Below are 18344 nucleotides of genomic sequence, written 5' to 3'. Positions count from 1 at the left end.
TTTGAAGTATGCTTCGAATGTTGCAATCATTAGAAACCAAGTTTGCTAGATTGTCTGTTATTGACTATGTTCTTTAATAATACTAGTGCTTATACTGGCTTAAGTCAGTTAACATTTGTGCTCTGGACTAGCAAAGAGTATGACTATGGGCCGTTTATTTAGGCCCCGGTTGATTGTTTTCAATAAAACATTAGTTTTCATGAACATATAGTTTCTAGGAAAACCACAACTATAAATTAGTTCTCCTGATTAAATAATTTCCTGCTGAAATATTTTTCTTTCGAAAATTCTAAACCTGGGCATCGTGCCGGGCCGGGCCGCCGCGGGCCACGTGCTCCGGCGTGCCGTGCCGATCGTGCCGCCGTGCCCAGGAAGTCGTGTCGTGCCGTGCTGGCCATTCTCACAGGCCAACCCACGGCCTGGCACGGCCCTCATGCCTGGCGGGCTCGTGCCGTGCCGGCCACGTGCCAGCCTGGCGGGCCGGCAGCGGGCTGGCAGTTTCCAACCTTTTTTTTTTTTTAATTTTTTTTTTAAAAAAAGTGACAACATTATAACTTATATTATAATGTATATAAGTTATAAAATTATAATTATAATTATAATTTTTATAAGTTATAAGGTTATAAGTTTTATAATTATAAGTTGAATATTTATGTTTTATAATTTTATATATTCAATATTTATATTTATATATTTACTCTATACTATTACTTTAAAATTTAATGTTTATGATTTATTAAATATAATTTTGTATTAGTAATTGGTATAATTTTATTTTTTTTAATACGAATTTACAAATTATAACAAAACGGGGAAAAAAAGGCAAATTGGGCTTGGATGTGAATAATGCGTACTTCATATTATTATTACTTGAGTTGAGAAAATTGTACAATGATAAAAATCGTACAATGATGGTATTAAACAAAAATTGGAAAATGATAATATTGATAATGATTAAAATCGTACAATACACAAAAATTGTTTATTCTTCTTCTTGCTCGTCTTCGTCGTCGGCTTCGGCTTCGGCTTCATCGGCTAGTAGGATAGATTGGGAACTAGCTGAACCCGAACGGTCGGAAGCGGAGGTTCCTTCATCGTTGTCGTTGTCCTCGTAAGAACGGTCTTGTGAGCGATTTTCCGCATCCAACCAATCTTTAAAACACACGCACATTTCTAGTATTTCGGGTTTTAGACTTGTTATTTTATCGTCCAGAACCCTTCCGGATGCGCTGAAAGCTCATTCGGAGGCAACAGAGGAGACTTGGATACCAAGAATGTCTCGTGCCATTGCCGCCAAAGTTGGATGCTTCGTGCTTTGTTGTTTCCACCATGCAAGGAGGTCGAGGCTGTTAATCTCATCGTCGTCCATGCCTTTGGTGAAGTCATAACTCAGGTACATCTGTAACTCCGAGACGTCGCTTTGCGTTCTCCTGATTGATGAATCACCTGAAAACCTTGAAATTAAGTTAGTAGCCTGTGAAAATAAATGTTTGGCCTTCTTACTTACGTTTTTGGATGGTTGGGAAGGCCCTGAGCGAGGAGCGGTGCCATATTTGCTTTCATAGACTCCATATAAAGCAAAAAACTGATCCTTCACAATACTCTTATACGTTTCTACATCATCGTCAAGATTCAGGCATTGAAAATAAATGTCAACTAACATAAATGTGTTTTCATACTTTTGCCTAGGATCTAATATGGAAGCAAAAATATAAATCAAAGGAATTTCACTATAATATTTACGCCACTTTGTTTCCATTGCTGGAAGATACTGATCATAATCACTTTGGTTGCGATGATCAGCGAAAAGTTGGGCGAGTAAACATGCATTAGAAAGAAAGTTTTGAGCACAAGGACTGTAAACAGAAGAAAAACAATACGTCATGTTATATAATAACTGTAAAAATTGCATATATCTTTCACAGTTATACCAATCATCATCATATAAAGCATTTTGTGGAAATTTTTGGTTGTAAAATATTGTTAACGGGCCCTTGTACTCAATTGTCTTAGTTAACATGTCATAGGTGGAATTCCACCTAGTTGGGCAATCGGTTTTGATTTTTATTGCCCTTATCTTTTGCTGTCTTAGAAAAGTCTTCCATTCTTGGTACCTCATGTTTGAGCTATTAATAGACATAATAGCATCTCTAATTTTGTTGTAGTATGGGCCAATTGCCCGAACTCCATCCTGTACACATAAGTTAAGTACATAGCAAACACATCTAGTATGAAGAGCATCATCGTCTAATATTACATCGGTTAAGTTTTGTTTGACAAGATTAGCTGTGTATGTCATAGAGGTTGCATTGTCAAAAGTCATAGACATCATTTTATCTCGAAGGTTGTATTCGTCTATTGCTTGCATTAAATGGTGAGCAATGTTAATGCCGGTGTGTGGGTATTCCAGCATTTTGAAATGTATTATTCTTTTTTGTAACAACCATTGATCATCTACCCAATGGAAAGTCACACATAAATAGTGATATTTATAACCATTATCCCAAGAATCGGCTGTCAAAGACACTCTACAGTTAAGGTTACTCAATTCGGCTTGTAACCGCAATTTGTACTCTAGGTAGTTTTTCATGGCGGCGGAACGAACGGTTTTCCTAGATATTCTTTTATGTTGGGGTTGTAGTGCTTTGTTAATGTAGGTGTTAAATGGGTCACTTTCCGAGAAAAGAAAAGGTTGTTCGGCGTGTACTATCATTTTCCCTAGTTCATCCCTATCCCTCTCATAGTTGTAGGTGAAGCCGTGTGGATGGTATTGGGAAATTTTTGGTTGGGTTGGATCAATAGCTGGTTTTGCACAAGCTTTCATGTGTCTAGTTAGGTGTCCCGTCCCGGATTTGGATAGTGCCGTGAATACACCATTACATGTTTTACATTTTGCATATGTTTGGTTGGGTTTATTTAGGACGAAATGACGCCATACCTCACTCCTTCGGTTTTTCAAAAGTACCATCTCACTTTCGCTGAACCATTCATGATGTGTGTTTGGGTTAGTAGTAACAGAAGGGGTAGAACCGGAGGGAATTTGGGTACTTTCTTGGCTACTTTGGCTAGAATAATAGTTTTGTTGATCACCAAAATAATTAGGCGGGAATTGACCGAATTGTGGGAATTGTTGTGGATTTTGAAATTGGTTTGATGGTGAAAATTGGTTTGGTGGTGGTGGTGGAAATCCCGACATATAATAGGGTTGAAAACCGGAACTACCATCGTGCCTAAATGGCTCATAGCCCGGGGGGGAGTAACCGGGGTCATTGGTTGGACTCGGAATTTGGGGGCTCGTTGTATTAGGTGGTTCTCTAGAGCTACTACTACGGCCAAGTCGGCCTTTCCCCCCCCCCCCTAGATGATGATGGGTTGTTCGATGCCATAATTAACAATTAGATTTTTAATAAAAACTGATTAACAATAATAATAATTAATAACAACAATTTTAACAATAAAAATAACAATAATAATAACTAATAACAACAATTATAACAATAACAATAACAACAATAAAAAAATAATAACAATAATTGCAACAATAATAATAACTAATAACAACAATTATAACAATTATAATAACAATTAACAACAATAATAATTAAACAAGATTATTCTAATAATAACAATAAAAAAATAATAAATTAATGATTAGTTTAGATCTTACAACCGTGCTTCAATGATCCACTAATTACGATTACGAACTTTTTAATTTTTTTCCGATATTAGGAAAATAATTAGAGAATTTAAGAGAATAATTAGATAATTTTAGAAAAAAGGATTATTAGAGAATATAAGAGATTAAGAGATAAGAAGAAGAGATTGTGATTTTGTGATTTGGAAATGAAATGGAGGTGGGTATTTATAGAATTTTTGGGGAGCTAGATGGCCAAAAACTAGCCGTTTTTTGGCTAATTATGTGCAAAAAACGGTAATATTACCGTTATAAACCAAGGTGGGCACGCGGGCCGTGCTGGGTCGGCACGAATGCCGTGCCTGGTCTTCGTGCCACGTGCCGGGCCGACGTGTCAGCACGGCGGGCCAGCACGCCGGGCCCTGGCCGTGCTCGTGCCGGGCCGGGCCTGCAATTCCAGAACACTGTCCGTGGCACGAATCTCGACTGGCGTGCCGGGTCGGGCTGGGGATCGGGCCGTGCCGGGCTGCGACGAACGGCGGGCCGTGCCGGGCGGCACGCGGGCCATCCCGGCCCGTTCCCAGCTTTAGAAAATTCTATACATAGCCCTAAGGGCTACATATAAGGAGCTAAAAATAGAAAAAACAAATGAAAATGTACATTAATTATACTTGTTTGCGCGTCATTTTGTCATACATTCCTAGATTAAGGGTCTGTTCTGATTTACTGAACTGAGCTGAACTGAACTGAACTGAATTGTTTATGAGAGAAGAAAATTAGGAATTGAACTGATATAACAGTCATCGTGATTCAGAAAACGAGCAGAGTCAGATCCCTCAAAATAATAACGTGAAGGGTAAGAAAGGAAAAGAAATTACTTTAGAGACACTACAACCATTCTGGTCCAAAAACATGACACTGGAAGATGCTGCAAATAAAATTGGAAGTATGTTTGCATTTTGTTTATAATAGACTTTTTAATATCTGAGACCATGCATTTACATACAAATTCCAAATATATACTCTTGCTAAAATTGTGTAGTGTGCACTCATTGATGAATATTAAGTTAGTTGCTGTCAAAACTATTATATCATTTTTAATCAGTAAATCAGGCCACTGATATATCAAAAGGAATAATAATGCTGTAGGCAACGTGGAACTGTAATAATAAAGAGCTTTTTCCTAGAGTAAATCATAAAAACAATAAGTGATGATTTATCATATGCATAGTACAATAATATATATCATGGGCATACATTTAGTAAATTTAGATGTTCAGAATAGAGTTTCGGTTTGATGAAACCTTGCATTGTATCATCTGTTTTTTATATTTGTTAAGTTTGCTGGAAAACTTCAGTAAAATTCCATAGTGTATGGAGAAGAATGCAGGGACTTGTATTCTTTGAATGTACAGAAGAATGGAGATTAATACATGTATTTCTATGTACAGCAAAATACCCCTGGATTTCAGGAAAGTTATAAAAACTGCAGACTGTTACAACAACTTACATTCTGTTAAAGTGACTGCTGTAAGTTCGTTGCGTGCTCGGGCATAAGCTGCTTCTGGTAACTTCTATGAACCAAGAAGCTACCTCAAATCAACCTGATACTTCAACAGAATTAAAAACTACATTTTCCATTTCTTAATAATTTACCTTTCTATTATTATTTGATGTTTTTAGAAACTGCCTACTCTTACTCCTAGAGACTATTGCCACTCCTTTTTAAGAAAATGCTAATAATATGATTGAGAAGTTTTCGGTTTACAAAATTTATTGTCATTAGCATATTTTAAAAGACAAAGTAATAGAATCTTGGAGAGTGAGATCTGCATCCTGATGATTTCTTAGAAAACTGCTCGAGTTTCTTTGGTAATCAGTAGATTTTTAGCTCGCGTATGTGCTTTGATGCCATTAACACCTTCCATTAGTGTAACATTATTGTAAATGCTATTACATACGTAGTACTTCTCATTATGTACTTGTGCCTTCTATTTTCTCCTTTATCTAATTTATGATGCTGTTGTCAAATATAAATGGTTTATGTTTTGATTCATTGTCTTGCTTATATGATTCGTCGTACTTGTCCACAATTTGTAGTCTCAAGGTCTACAATGAAGCGAAGATTGAATGCTTTGAAACTCAAGTGGCAATCAAGCAGAAAAGGGAAGCAGCATCAGAATGTAAAGAAGAGGAAACAGAATAATAAAGAACCAGTTGGAAATGAATCATCGCAGCAGAACTTGGCGAATAATCCTGCTAATTCAGCATCTCACACGGAAACTGTAGGGGAGTGTATAATGGGAGCAGACCAGCTTACTTTGCCAAATCATGTATCATCCACCCCCGACACTGTTAGCAACTTGACCTTGGACACAATGGAAACCCTCAGAGAGAACTTAATGGAAACTCTAGGCGATATAGATCATTTTCAATGCGCCCACGAGCATTTGGATGGTGCAAATGAGTGTACATAGTCAAATGCTTTGCAACAAAATGAAAATAACTCAAGCAACTTTACAGTGAAGGCCACTTATAAAGATGATGTAGTTAGATTTGATTTCTCATTGAGTTACAGTATTGACCAGCTCAAGGAAGAGTTGGCCAACCAGCTAGAACTCGAGGTTAACACATTCAAAATAAAGTATCAAGATGAAGAGAAACATCCGGTACTAGTGACCCGCATCTCTAACTTAGAGCATGCCTTAAATCTTTCAAGATCATCTAATGATAGCAGTGTTGTTAGATTGTTCTGAAAACATGATATCTTTATTATATTAGAACATTTGTAAACAACAATGAAAAAAGTGTGTGTGTGTGTGCGCGCATGCTCGAACATGAGAAAGAAGGATAGGTTTTATGGTACCATGACAACATCTCTAGCAGCCAGTGCAAGAATATCAGCACATGAAACAGTTCCAGGGCAGAACAATTCTAGCTCTCTTTTAGCCGTCTCTATTACTTCAAATCCTCCTAGAGATTTATTTGCAGGATCTGCTTTCTCAGTTCCATCCCCTTCTACTAGCACTGATGCATCACAATCCTGCAAGAACATAGCTATAATATAGCATTTAATTATCTAGCATCTATTAAATGGCTCTTCTTAGGAAGCTGCCGCCACTTTAGTATAATGTACAGATAGATGGATAGAGGGATGGATAGATACAAGAGACGGAAACTCACGTTGACGGAGCAGTCATGGAAGAGCAAGCGTAAAAGTTTCCCCGGAACAGTCGGATCAGTAGAAGCAGCTCATCTTACAGCATCCCGGACTACAAACTCGACACCCGGGCACGACAATGCATATAATTCAAAGGAGAATCAATGAATATAACAAGGAAACAATCCTAAAACAAGGATTAAAACCAAGAATGTTGGTTTTTGAAGACAATTAGCTTCAACAGGTACATTAATCATTTTGTATACCATTCCCAAGTCAATGTAGCATAAATTATAAACTCTTACTCTCGTTATATATATAATTTTTGTATGTCAGAACTGGATGCAATGTAACATGCAGCTTGTTTTATGTATTTATAGAAGGTGAGAAAGAAAGTTCAAAGAAAGCTTATTTATTGATTTAAAGTTGCATTTATTATGTTTTTGGAGTTGATAGGTAGGAAGCTGAAGAGAGAGGGCTGTAAATTTTAATGGAGACACTGACAATTTAGAGGGCTGATGAATAAAACAGAGCTGGCAGAGGGAATTAATGGTGGGTTTTCATACCAATGCTTTTACAGGTTGTGTAAGTAGTGAGTTACTACTGTGATGTCCAACTACCCTAACCAAATTACTGGTATGTATACATGTTTATTATGATAGGTAGAATTTGCATGATTTTTGGGTTACTTGATGTTGAAAGTTCATGGTTTTTGTTTGGTTTAAGTTTTTGCTGCTTTCATCTTCTGGATCAGGGTATTATAGTCTTAAATCATCTAATCTTTACTAAGAGCATAAATATTGGTGAGGATGGTTTTGTCCTCTCAAACATTCTCTATCCTTACCCTATTTTGACACCTCATACTCTCTTTCATCCACCTTATTTCCCACTATCTCTTTCCTCTCTTCCATCCTCTTCCATTTATTTTTCCCACATCAAAGGGTATCCTCTTGATATATTTTATACTATAAATATGGCCCCACCTTCAAATTTTTTCTTTGTAAAAGATTATTTTTTATTGATTTCTATAATGATAAGGTCTAATAATGATAATAATAATAATAATTAGGATTCGATAATTAGCATACATAATAAAAATTACCTTACCTATATATATTTTGATATAGTAACACATCAAATTAGGAATAAAAACACTAATTGATACACTAAAGTACAACAAATACAAGAAATTAAAGACAAATAACTAATTATCCTCTTTTTTCCTTACCGATTACTAGTATGCTCAAATCTTGCCCATAAATATTCTGCCAAATTCATATTTCTTCCATAACTATGATTATTTTCATCCATTACAAAAGAAAATTATAAAAAGAGAGGAAAGAGAGGAAGGAGTGAAAAAGATGCAAAATTGAAGTGTATAAAAGATGGCCAAAATTAGGTTCATTTTATAGAGAAAATAAAAATACAACCGTTGGTAAAATTAGTTTTTAAAAATATGTTACCGTTTGTGATTAATTACCGTTATAATTTTTTTGAGTTTATAAAATTATGTAACAAATAAACAAATAAAAGTTGACACTTCATCCTCTTGGCACAAAGGACAAGGTAATCCTCTTCTCCTTGAGGATCCTCTACATTACCCAACATCAAAGAGGACTACTCCAAATCAGCAAAAAAACCCACACAAGAGGACATATATCCTCTCCAATAATCTTGCTCTAAAGAGACAGTTATACTATGGATTTGCTGAAAATTGTGCCGGAATAATATTGACTCATTGACTTACATTTATTATTTGTAGGATAGTGAATATAATGATATAACTCCGTTTCTTTGAGCTGTTTTTGTTTGGAATGTTGTAATGAAGAGGGAAACTAAATACGTGTGAGATATTCTTAAATTAGTTTCGACGTGTGATTCAAAATTTATAGATGTTTAGATATTTGTAGCCTAGTGGCGGAATTGGCCTTGTGCCTGGTGGGTCAAATGAGTCACCAAGGCCCAAAAAAAATTCTAATTTTTTTCTTAAAAAAAAAAAAAAAATATTCGAAGATTTACACTCCGAGCTAGACGAATTATTGATACACTCCATTGCTTAAGGTAATTTCTGTTTTCTAGCAAATGTCTGTAATTTGATTGAATATTTACTATGGCTTATCACTTGATTGTGAAATTCTAGTATTTGATGATGATAATAACGATGATGTTAGGAACAAAGTTCAGTCTTTTCTTGAAAAGTTTGCCTCTCACTTCAATTCATCATCCTCTTGTTTCTTTTTCTCCTTTACCCATCTTTTCTTTCTCAACCCAACATCAATTTTGTTCATCAGGTCTTCTATTTGTCTTCAATTTAACTTTTTGATTGTTAATTTTGATCTGGGTACTTGTAATTTGTTCCTAATTGAATTGCGTATGTGTAAAATTTCATGATTTAATTTTTTAATGTTATTTTTAATGTTTATTTGGTTGTAGAACGAAGAAAGCTAAGATTGCAGGTGAGAAATTGTGTTCCTGCCCTGCTCCTGCTCTTCCTCTTCGCTTCATCTTCACCAAATCACCAGACGGCCAGATCAGCAGACCTCCGCCACTGCTTCCAGTGCTGGTCACCTCCTCCTGCTCTTCCTCTTCTTCATCTTCGCTCACTGCTGCTGCTGCACACAGGCGGCTCGCCGGCTCCACTGCCTCCACACATTGATGGTGTTGTTGCTCTTGATTGGGTATTTGGGTTGTCGGTGATCATCGAAAGCTTCCTCCTCTCTCTCCTATTCTCATTTTGCTAGTAAGTTGATTTCTAATTTTTAGTTAAAAATTCTAATCTTCAATTTAATTCAGTCTAATTAGTTAATTCTATTAAATTATTTGATATAAGTTTAAGGGAAATTGGAGGTTGTCGAGACACAGTGATTGGATTCTTCTCTCTATTTCGTTGATTTTGTTAGTTTTTTGGTAAAAGTTTGAAACTTTAGTTGATTTTGTTGTTGTTTGTTTGTAAACTTTGAACCTTTTGTTAATGTTGTTGGGTTTTTGTCTTTTTGATGAAATTTGAACCTTTTTGACCATGTGATTATGTGAATTGTGGTCAGTGTTTATTTAGGGTGTTTATTAGCTTGTCAATTTTAGTCTTGTCAATTTTAAGCTTGTTAATTATTAGTTAGTATTGTAATCTTGTCAATTTTCTATTTGGATGATCTTGGTAAGAAATTTTTTTTTTACATATTTGGTTATCGATTGTGACTCACCAGTCGGAAGTTCCTGGGTCCGGAAGTTCCTGGGTCCGCCAAGGGTTGTCAATAGGGCGGGGTGGGCGGATTTTAGTCTTCCCATCCTCATCTCAATCTAAAATTTTCATATCCATCCCCATCCCCATCCCCGCGACGGGTCTAAAATTCATCCCCATCCCCGCCCCCACTTGAATAATCACCCCCACCTAATCCCCACCTAAGACCTGCCTAATCCCGCCTCCCAAATACACAATCCTTCATAATTAATAAAGATTGCAAAAAGAAAAAAATTATTATTAATATTACACATTCTATTGTTTATAATATAAGTGTATTACAAAGTATTATATTTACGATTTTATTTTACATAATTTTTTTTATAAAATAGTATAAAAGTATATAATTTTGTTTTTAAAAATATATGGATGTGGGGATGGGGCGGGTACGAAGTGGGGTGGGTGGAGATGGAGCGGGTACGAAGTGGGGTGGGTGGGGATGGAGCGGGTACGAAGTGGGACGGGTGGGGCGGATAAACCTAAAATCCACCCCGCCTCATCACCCATGGCGGGTATGGTTTTTATCTCCATCCCCGCCCCATCACCCGCCAAACCAAGATTCATCCCCGCCCCAACGCAGCTCTCTTATTTGACCCGCCCCAACGCGGGTCTCTTATTTGACCCGCCCCACTGACATCCCTAGATATGTGCTTTATAAGTGGGTAAAAGACACTTGTAATTTGAAAAAACAAAAAAAAAAAAAAAAAAAAAAAGGTAGAGAAACAGAGTGTAATTGGATAGAGTTGACATATTTTGACTCATATAGTATAAGCTACTCCGTATAAAATTAAATGCTTGTTGTTACTTTATTTTTCTTAAATAAATAAATAAATATCTGGACTAATAGATTTAGAATACTTTTTTTTATTTTTAACTAGTAGATATACAAACCAACAGAGTTGTTTTTTTTTTTTTTTAAGGAACATACCAACATAGTATGACTATGGGCCGTTACTGTTAACTTAGTGAAGTATAACTTGAGGTTCAGGTTCAATGCATAATAATTCATTGAGGCTCAGGTTCAAGGCATAATTACTTAAGTGGGGTCCAGAAAAGCTGTGATGCATTTATAAATCTATGTGGTCATTAGTTCTTCTTATTAACCACAACTAATTATTTGCGGTTGAGGTTCACGTTGAAGTTGATAGTTGTGATAATTTCTTGATGGAATCTTAAAGCTGCAACTACTGAGTAGTATTTATCTTCTCTCTTTGTTCCTTTATTTCCCAGTTTATATTTCTGTAGTTTGAAATTAAAATTAAAAGAGGTGGTTTTTGGTGTTCTTGTTGAAGCTAAGGAAATGATAACTTGCGGAGAAGTAGATTCTAAAGGTCACTTGGAATTGAGGGAGGATCCAGAGGCATGGATTAAAAATAACCCTCCTTCTCGTCTAGCCTTGCGTTGTTATGAAAAGGAAGAGGTAGGAGAATCAATAGGTGAGCTCACACAGCTCATCCGCCTGGAATTCTTGTACTGTGATTCCCTGAAATGTGTGTCTAACACCATCACTAGGCTTCACAAATTGGAGCACTTGCAATTTTATAAGTGTTATTGTTTGGAAGAATTGCCGGCAAATATAGGGCAGTTGGTGAGCCTTACTCATCTCAAGCTTGATTATTGCGAGAACATAAAGTTCCTTCCTGATAGCATTGTAAATCTATCCAATTGACTTATTTAACTCTCTCTTCCTGTGATTCCTTGTTGAATTGCCGGCAAATATAGGGCAGTTGGTGAGCCTTACCCATCTCAAACTTAAATATTGCAAGAACATAAAGTCACTTCCTTTGAGCATTGCAAATCTATCCAATTTGACATCTTTATCTCTCTTTTCCTGTGAGTCCCTGGTTGAATTGCCGGCAAATTTGGATGGGTTGGCCCATTTATGTCTTCTTGATATTCAATCATCCAAAATCAAGTGTCTTCCTTGGAGCATCACGAAGCTACGCAAACTCCGACATCTAATGTTGCCCGAACATTTCAGACTCGAAACGTTGCCATATGACTTGAATCATTCGGTCATCATTTCTGTTAAAGATAGGCATGTTCGCAAATCCTGGGAGGAACTTAAAACAGAGATAGGAGAATTGCCCATTCCTTTTGGTGGAGGTAAGTTTACATTGCCAATGCTTTTACTTTTACAGTTTTACTCCAAATTTGTTTGTTCTAGTTGACGTGGTAGTTATACTATGTAATAATCAAGCTTATCTCTTCTCTCCCCCTCCTACAATGGCAGAAATAAGAAATGATGCAGCTCAAAATCCCTCTATCATATCTCCTCCTGGTTATCTCCGATTGAAGGAGGATGATCCTTCGCAATGGATTATTAATAACAGAAATTTACTCATGTTGGTTCGATTTTTGGACTTGGAAAATGTTAAGGAGTTAACAGATTCCATAATGCAATTCAGTGAGCTCACCCACCTCTATCTCTACTTCACTGATCATATTTGCCTCCCGGATAACTACTTTGTCACATTCACAAGGCTTACACATCTCTCTCTCGACTCTTCTGATGTTGAAATTGATGAGTCCGTTATTCACAGCTTAAGCAAGCTATCCAATTTACAAACACTACATCTGCGATTATCCATTTATGATAGCTTGGAAAATTTTAATATGCCTGTCAGCCTCAAACATCTCTCTTTATCATCTTGCAATATGAGGCCACTTTATGATAGCTTGGAAAAGTTAACTAACTTAAGGAGTCTGGATCTCAATTCCTGTGATTATTGCGAGTCATTGCCACCATGTATGTATATTCACAAACTCAGGCTTGTGGATTGCTCCTTCGAGTCACTTGACTCACTTCCTATTGGCCTACATCACCTGGAAATTTTGTTTTTCAAAGATTATAATGACCTGAGATGTATCTTTGAAAAATGTTGGAATAAATTAGTCAACCTGGAGACACTCTCCATTACATGTTCTAAAATGGAGTTCTTTCCTGAAGATATAGCAAGACTCCACAACTTGCAAGAATTACAACTCAAAGACTGTATCAGCCTCGAAAAACTACCATCAAATCTACATGAGTTAGTCAATTTGCATACTCTTGATATCAGCGTCACCAGAATCAAGACCCTTCCTCCTAGTTTTGTGAAGCTGCGCAATCTACTACACTTAATCCTCCCCAAGTGTTTTAACTTTGAAAGATTGCCAAGGAATCTGAAGCAAGTGTCCATCATCGATGACACAGAAGAAGCATACTACAAGAGCAACGCCTATGATGCTTCCCTTTACCAAGCCTCAGCCTCCGATGAAAGCGAAGATGAAGTAACTGTTGTTCCTAGAGGTAATTAAATGTTGCCAGTAATTCATATGTCATAACTTGCATTTTTTTTATCATCATTGATGACACGGATGATGCATACTTCACACATATGAATAACTCTCGTATCAAAATGCCAACAGTAGAAATTCATGAAACTGTCCCTGATGAGCAGACATCAGCAGATCCTTTCAACAGTATAAGTATGGGCTCTATTGAGCACATAACAACAGCACAAGGTGGTATTGAGCAAGATAATGGTGAGAACAGTCATCATGATTTAGAAAATGGGCAGAAACAGGTCCCTCAACACAATAAGGTGGAGAGAAATAGTAGAATTGAAATATCTGAAGAGAAGCTACAACAATGTTGGTCCGAAAAACCCGATGTCACTACAAGAAACTGCAGAAAAAATATTTGGAGGTATCATGATCGCATTTTGTTTGTATTAGAATTGTTAATTATCTGAGACCTGCATTTACATACTCTTGCCAAAATCTGTTTATTCATTGAAGTTTTAATTTCTATTGATGCCACTGATATTTCAAAAGGAATAATAATGCTGTATTCCAATGCAAAACTTCAATGAGAACTTTTTCCTAGAGCAAAACTATTAAAAACATTGAGTAATGTTGTGCCATGTGCGGAGTAACATAAATTTACATCATGGACACTACACAATTTTTTTTTTTTTTTGGTTGATAAAAATGGAAACTAAGCAAATTTAGATGTTCATGTGAAATTTTGATCCCTGCCTTTTAATAATTTCAAAGCAAACTCTTATTTACAATGTGCGAACCTCTAATTATATATGTTTGCTTACTTAATTGTCTTCATTGATGTTAATTGTCTCTTTGAACTTTTATAAATAGTGTGGTCACATTTATACTCGTGAAAATATTTTGTTTACCTATATTCCCTAATTAATGTTAATGGTCCATAACTAAAATTTGTGGTTATGACTTTAATAAGGATGGTTTTTGAAAATTAATTTATCATTAAGACTGAGATAGACATCCTGTCATCCCGATGATTTCCAATAAAAAAATTAACTGCTTGAGCTTCTTTTATCATACTTGACTTCAATTTGCAGTATCATACTTGGCTTTTCTAAATGATTAATCATACTTGACTTCAATTTGCAGTATCGAGGTCTACATTGAAACGAACAATAAAAGAATTGGGTGTCGAGAAGTGGCCAAGAAAAGGAAGAAAACAACAGCCTGATGCAAAGAAGAGGAAAACAAAACAATACAGCACCATTTGAAAGTTATTGCTTCACAACAGAATGTGGTGAACCTAGGTAGTTCAGCAGCTCACACGGAAAATGTGCAGTGTATAATGGGATCAGACCTGCATTTGGAAGAGCCCTTAATTGAAAGCCATATGGATATCCAGCAACAAGTCCAAGGGCATCTGGAAGGCGCTCTTCATACAACTGAAAGTTCAGGCACAATTGTTGTAAAAGCCACTTACAAGGAGCTTTCAGTGAGAATTGTTTTCTCTTTGACTTTACCGATTAATCAACTAATTGAAGAAATAGGCATGAAGTTCCAACTTGAGTTGAACAAATATAGATTGCTTTATCAAGATGAAGATAAAGAGTGGATGATGCTGACTAGTGTGGAAGATTTGAAGTATGCTTCGAATGTTGCTGAATCATTGGGAACCAAGTTTGTTAGATTGTCTGTTATTTGACTATGTTGTTTAATAATGTGCTTCCATTTATTTGAGTGATTTAAGTGTAACACTCCAAAGTTGACCTAAGTATTGTAGAGATGTTTGTCTGTTATGAACAAAAAAATTGTCGTGATGTAACTCAATAACTTTACTGCTCTACTGAATAATACCAGTACATGAATATTTTTTATTTTTTTGTGATGGAACAAGAACTTTGTGATAAATTTTTAGATGTTCATTATGTGAAATTTTTGATCCCTGCCTTTTAAAAATTTCAAGCAAACTCTTATTAACAATGTGCGAACCTCTAATTATATATGTTTGCTTACTTAATTGTCTTCATTGATGTTAATTGTCTCTTTGAACTTTTATAAATAGTGTGGTCACATTTATACTCGTGAAAATATTTGTTTACCTATATTCCCTAATTAATGTTAATGGTCCATAACTAAATTTGTGGTTATGACTTTATAAGGATGGTTTTTTGAAAATTAATTTATCATTAAGACTGAGATAGACATCCTGTCATCCCGATGATTACCATAAAAAAAATTAACTGCTTGAGCTTCTTTATCATACTTGACCACAATATGCAGTCTCGAGGTCTACAATGAAGCGAAGATTGAAAGAATTGAAGCTGTTGTGGCCATCAAGCAAAAAAGGAAAGCAACATCTTGATGATGCAAAGAAGAGGAAACATAATAGTAAAGCACCATTTGGTAGTGATTCCACACAGCAGAATTTGGTGATTCCTACTAATTCAACAGCTCAAGCGAAAATTGTTGGGGCCGTATAATAGGAGCAAACCAGCTTACGTTGCCAAATCATGTATCATCCAACTCTGATGTTGTTGGCAACTTGGCCCGGACACAATAGTGGAAAACGTTAGAGGGAACTTAATGGATACTCAAGGCAATATGGATTGTCAGCATGGCGAAGAGCATTATCTGGATGGTGCAAATGACCAAGGGCATTTGGAGGGCGCTCTTCATTCAACTGAATGTAATCGCGCTGCGACACTAGAAGAAACTTTCGATCCAATGGTAATTGAAAAGCCATATGGATACCCATCAACAAGCTCAGGGCATTTGGAGGGTGCTCTTCATTCAACTGAAAGTAATCGCGCTGCAACACTAGAAGAAACTTTCGACCCAATGGTAATTGGAAGCCATATGGATATCCAGCAACAAGTCCAAGGGCATCTAGAAGCGCTCTTCATACAACTGAAAGTTCAGGCACTATTGTTGTAAAAAGCCACTTACAAGGAGCATTCAGTGAGAATTGTATTCTCTTTGACTTTACCGATTAATCAACTAATTGAAGAAACAGGCATGAAGTTCCAACTTGCTTTGAACAAATATAGATTGTTTTATCAAGATGAAGATAAAGCGTGGATGATGCTGACTAGTGTGGAAGATTTGAAGTATGCTTCGAATGTTGCTGAATCATTGGGAACCAAGTTTGTTAGATTGTCTGTTATTGACTATGTTGTTTAATACTGTAAAACTATTGCTTATAGTTGACATATTTTGACTCATGTAATTAAATGTTGTTACTCCGTGTTACTTTTTCCCTTCTTAAAAGTAGGAATAGTAATGTGAGGATTAATAAGAGAGAAGTAAAAGGAGGGAAGAAAATAAGATTTCCATTATTTTCTAAAGGAAAATATTTTCCACCGTATGTATTTAGAGAGTGATGAAATGGGAGATATCATAAAAGTATAAATCTTATGAATATAGAGAGATAAAATAAATATTACGAAGTACAAGCTTAGAGAATCAGAGTGTAGAGGAAAATGAGTCTTGTTATTCTCACACAAAGATGTTAATTATGGGTCAGGTCATTTCTGGTTGTTTTGTGTTTTGAGTCTGTAGGGTTAAGATCGGGTTGCGTCACTTTGGGTTTCGGGTCGCTTTGGGTATCGAGTTAATTTGGGTATAAGATCAATTTCGGGTTAACATTTTTGGGTTAATTTCGGGTCATGGATCGGGTTAGGATTGCCGGGTCAATGTCGGGTGAATGGGTAATTATTTAGTGAGGTCCAAGTTTTTTTTATTTTTTTTTTATTTTTCAAGGTTCAGGTTCAATACACAACTAGTTTTTATTTCATTATTTTTTTTTTAAGAAAATAAGGTTCAGTTCAATATACTTCGTACAACTTAGTGAACTAGGGTTGATTGTGGGGTCCAGAATAGCTGTGCTGCATTATTAATCTGATAATCTCTATGGGTTGTTCATCAATCCCTATCCACCTCACTTTTTTTTTTTTTTTTTTTTGGGGGGGGGGGCGGTGGGAAGAAATAGGAGAATAATGTAGGTTCAGGCTCAAAGTTTTTATAAATTGGTAGCTGCTTCTCAATTCTCATATACTAGTACAGTACGTATTCAATATTTCATTCAAATCCTGAAAGTTAGAGTATCCCTGCTATACAAAGTGACTCTGCAACTATGGAAAGTGAACAAGGAAATTATGAGCATGAGCAGAACCAAACCCTTCAAAATGACATCAAGGGTTACAAAAGAAAAGAAATTTCACTAGAGACGCTTCAATCATTTTGGTCCAAAAATATGACATTCCAAGAAGCTGCAGAACAAGTTGGAGGTATGTTACTTTATGATTAAAAATTTTGGTCCTAGAACAAATTTATGTTATGTGCTTTTAATTCCATGAATTTGTTCAGCAAATTGTAGTTAAATAAAAATAGTTTATGTTTTGATTCTTGGTCTTTCTTAAATGACCACAATTTGCAGTCTCGAGGTGTACAATGAAGCGAAGATTGACAGAATTGAAGCTGGTGTGGCCATCAAGCAAAAAAAGGAAGCAACATCTTGATGATGATGCAAAGAAGAGGAAACACGATAGTAAAGCACCATTTGGAAGTGATTCCACAACACATCAGAATTTGGTGAATCCTTCTAATTCAACTGCTCACGCGGATATTGTGGGGAAGGGTATAACTGGATGCGACCGGCATATGTTGCCAAATCATGTATCATCCAACTCCAACGCTGTTGGCAACTTGACCATGGACACAAGAGTGGAAAACGTTAGGGAGAACTTAATGGATAATCAACGTTCTGAAGAGCATTAGAATGGATGATGCTGACTAGTGGAAGATTTGAAGTATGCTTCGAATGTTGCAATCATTAGAAACCAAGTTTGCTAGATTGTCTGTTATTGACTATGTTCTTTAATAATACTAGTGCTTATACTGGCTTAAGTCAGTTAACATTTGTGCTCTGGACTAGCAAAGAGTATGACTATGGGCCGTTTATTTAGGCCCCGGTTGATTGTTTTCAATAAAACATTAGTTTTCATGAACATATAGTTTCTAGGAAAACCACAACTATAAATTAGTTCTCC

General features: G+C 36.1%; 2 protein-coding genes across 4 annotated transcripts; both read left to right on the top strand.

The window, feature by feature from the left end:
• The first annotated feature begins 8533 nt into the window (after window positions 1-8533).
• LOC110726873 (leucine-rich repeat-containing protein 7-like) lies at window positions 8534-14561 on the top strand. 3 transcript variants are annotated; one of them, XM_021906391.1, is made up of 7 exons: window positions 8534-8855; window positions 9228-9534; window positions 11325-11620; window positions 11755-12138; window positions 12266-13324; window positions 13444-13723; window positions 14446-14561. In XM_021906391.1, exons 4-7 carry the CDS (start codon window positions 11994-11996, stop codon window positions 14525-14527), a joined length of 1566 nt encoding a protein of 521 aa, XP_021762083.1. In that variant the 5' UTR covers window positions 8534-8855; window positions 9228-9534; window positions 11325-11620; window positions 11755-11993; the 3' UTR covers window positions 14528-14561. The 3 variants fall into 3 exon arrangements, with proteins under 3 accessions (XP_021762083.1, XP_021762082.1, XP_021762084.1); XM_021906390.1 differs by lacking the exon at window positions 8534-8855 and adding an exon at window positions 8878-9085; XM_021906392.1 differs by lacking the exons at window positions 8534-8855; window positions 9228-9534 and adding an exon at window positions 10478-11226.
• A 2563-nt stretch (window positions 14562-17124) lies between these two features.
• Window positions 17125-18098, top strand: LOC110726863. Its single transcript, XM_021906382.1, has 2 exons — window positions 17125-17582; window positions 17732-18098. The coding sequence occupies exons 1-2, from the start codon at window positions 17429-17431 to the stop codon at window positions 18070-18072; spliced, it is 495 nt and encodes a 164-aa protein (XP_021762074.1). The 5' UTR covers window positions 17125-17428; the 3' UTR covers window positions 18073-18098.
• Window positions 18099-18344: the final 246 nt, after the last annotated feature.

This window comes from Chenopodium quinoa, unplaced genomic scaffold (assembly GCF_001683475.1).
Source record: "Chenopodium quinoa cultivar QQ74 unplaced genomic scaffold, ASM168347v1, whole genome shotgun sequence".
NCBI classification, from domain to species: Eukaryota; Viridiplantae; Streptophyta; class Magnoliopsida; order Caryophyllales; family Amaranthaceae; genus Chenopodium; species Chenopodium quinoa.
Note: the sequence above shows the minus strand (reverse complement) of the source record. Positions and strands in the feature narration are given on the sequence as shown.

What these genes read in the sequence shown, in the direction of transcription:
- LOC110726873 (XM_021906391.1), top strand. Translation starts at nt 11,994, where the DNA reads ATGTTGCCCGAACATTTCAGACTCGAAACGTTGCCATATGACTTGAAT. An exon ending in GCCCATTCCTTTTGGTGGAG is followed by an intron (nt 12,139 to 12,265) that starts GTAAGTTTACAT and finishes CTACAATGGCAG; the next exon opens with AAATAAGAAATGATGCAGCT. An exon ending in TGCAGAAAAAATATTTGGAG is followed by an intron (nt 13,724 to 14,445) that starts GTATCATGATCG and finishes TTCAATTTGCAG; the next exon opens with TATCGAGGTCTACATTGAAA.
- LOC110726863 (XM_021906382.1), top strand. Translation starts at nt 17,429, where the DNA reads ATGGAAAGTGAACAAGGAAATTATGAGCATGAGCAGAACCAAACCCTT. An exon ending in AGCTGCAGAACAAGTTGGAG is followed by an intron (nt 17,583 to 17,731) that starts GTATGTTACTTT and finishes CACAATTTGCAG; the next exon opens with TCTCGAGGTGTACAATGAAG.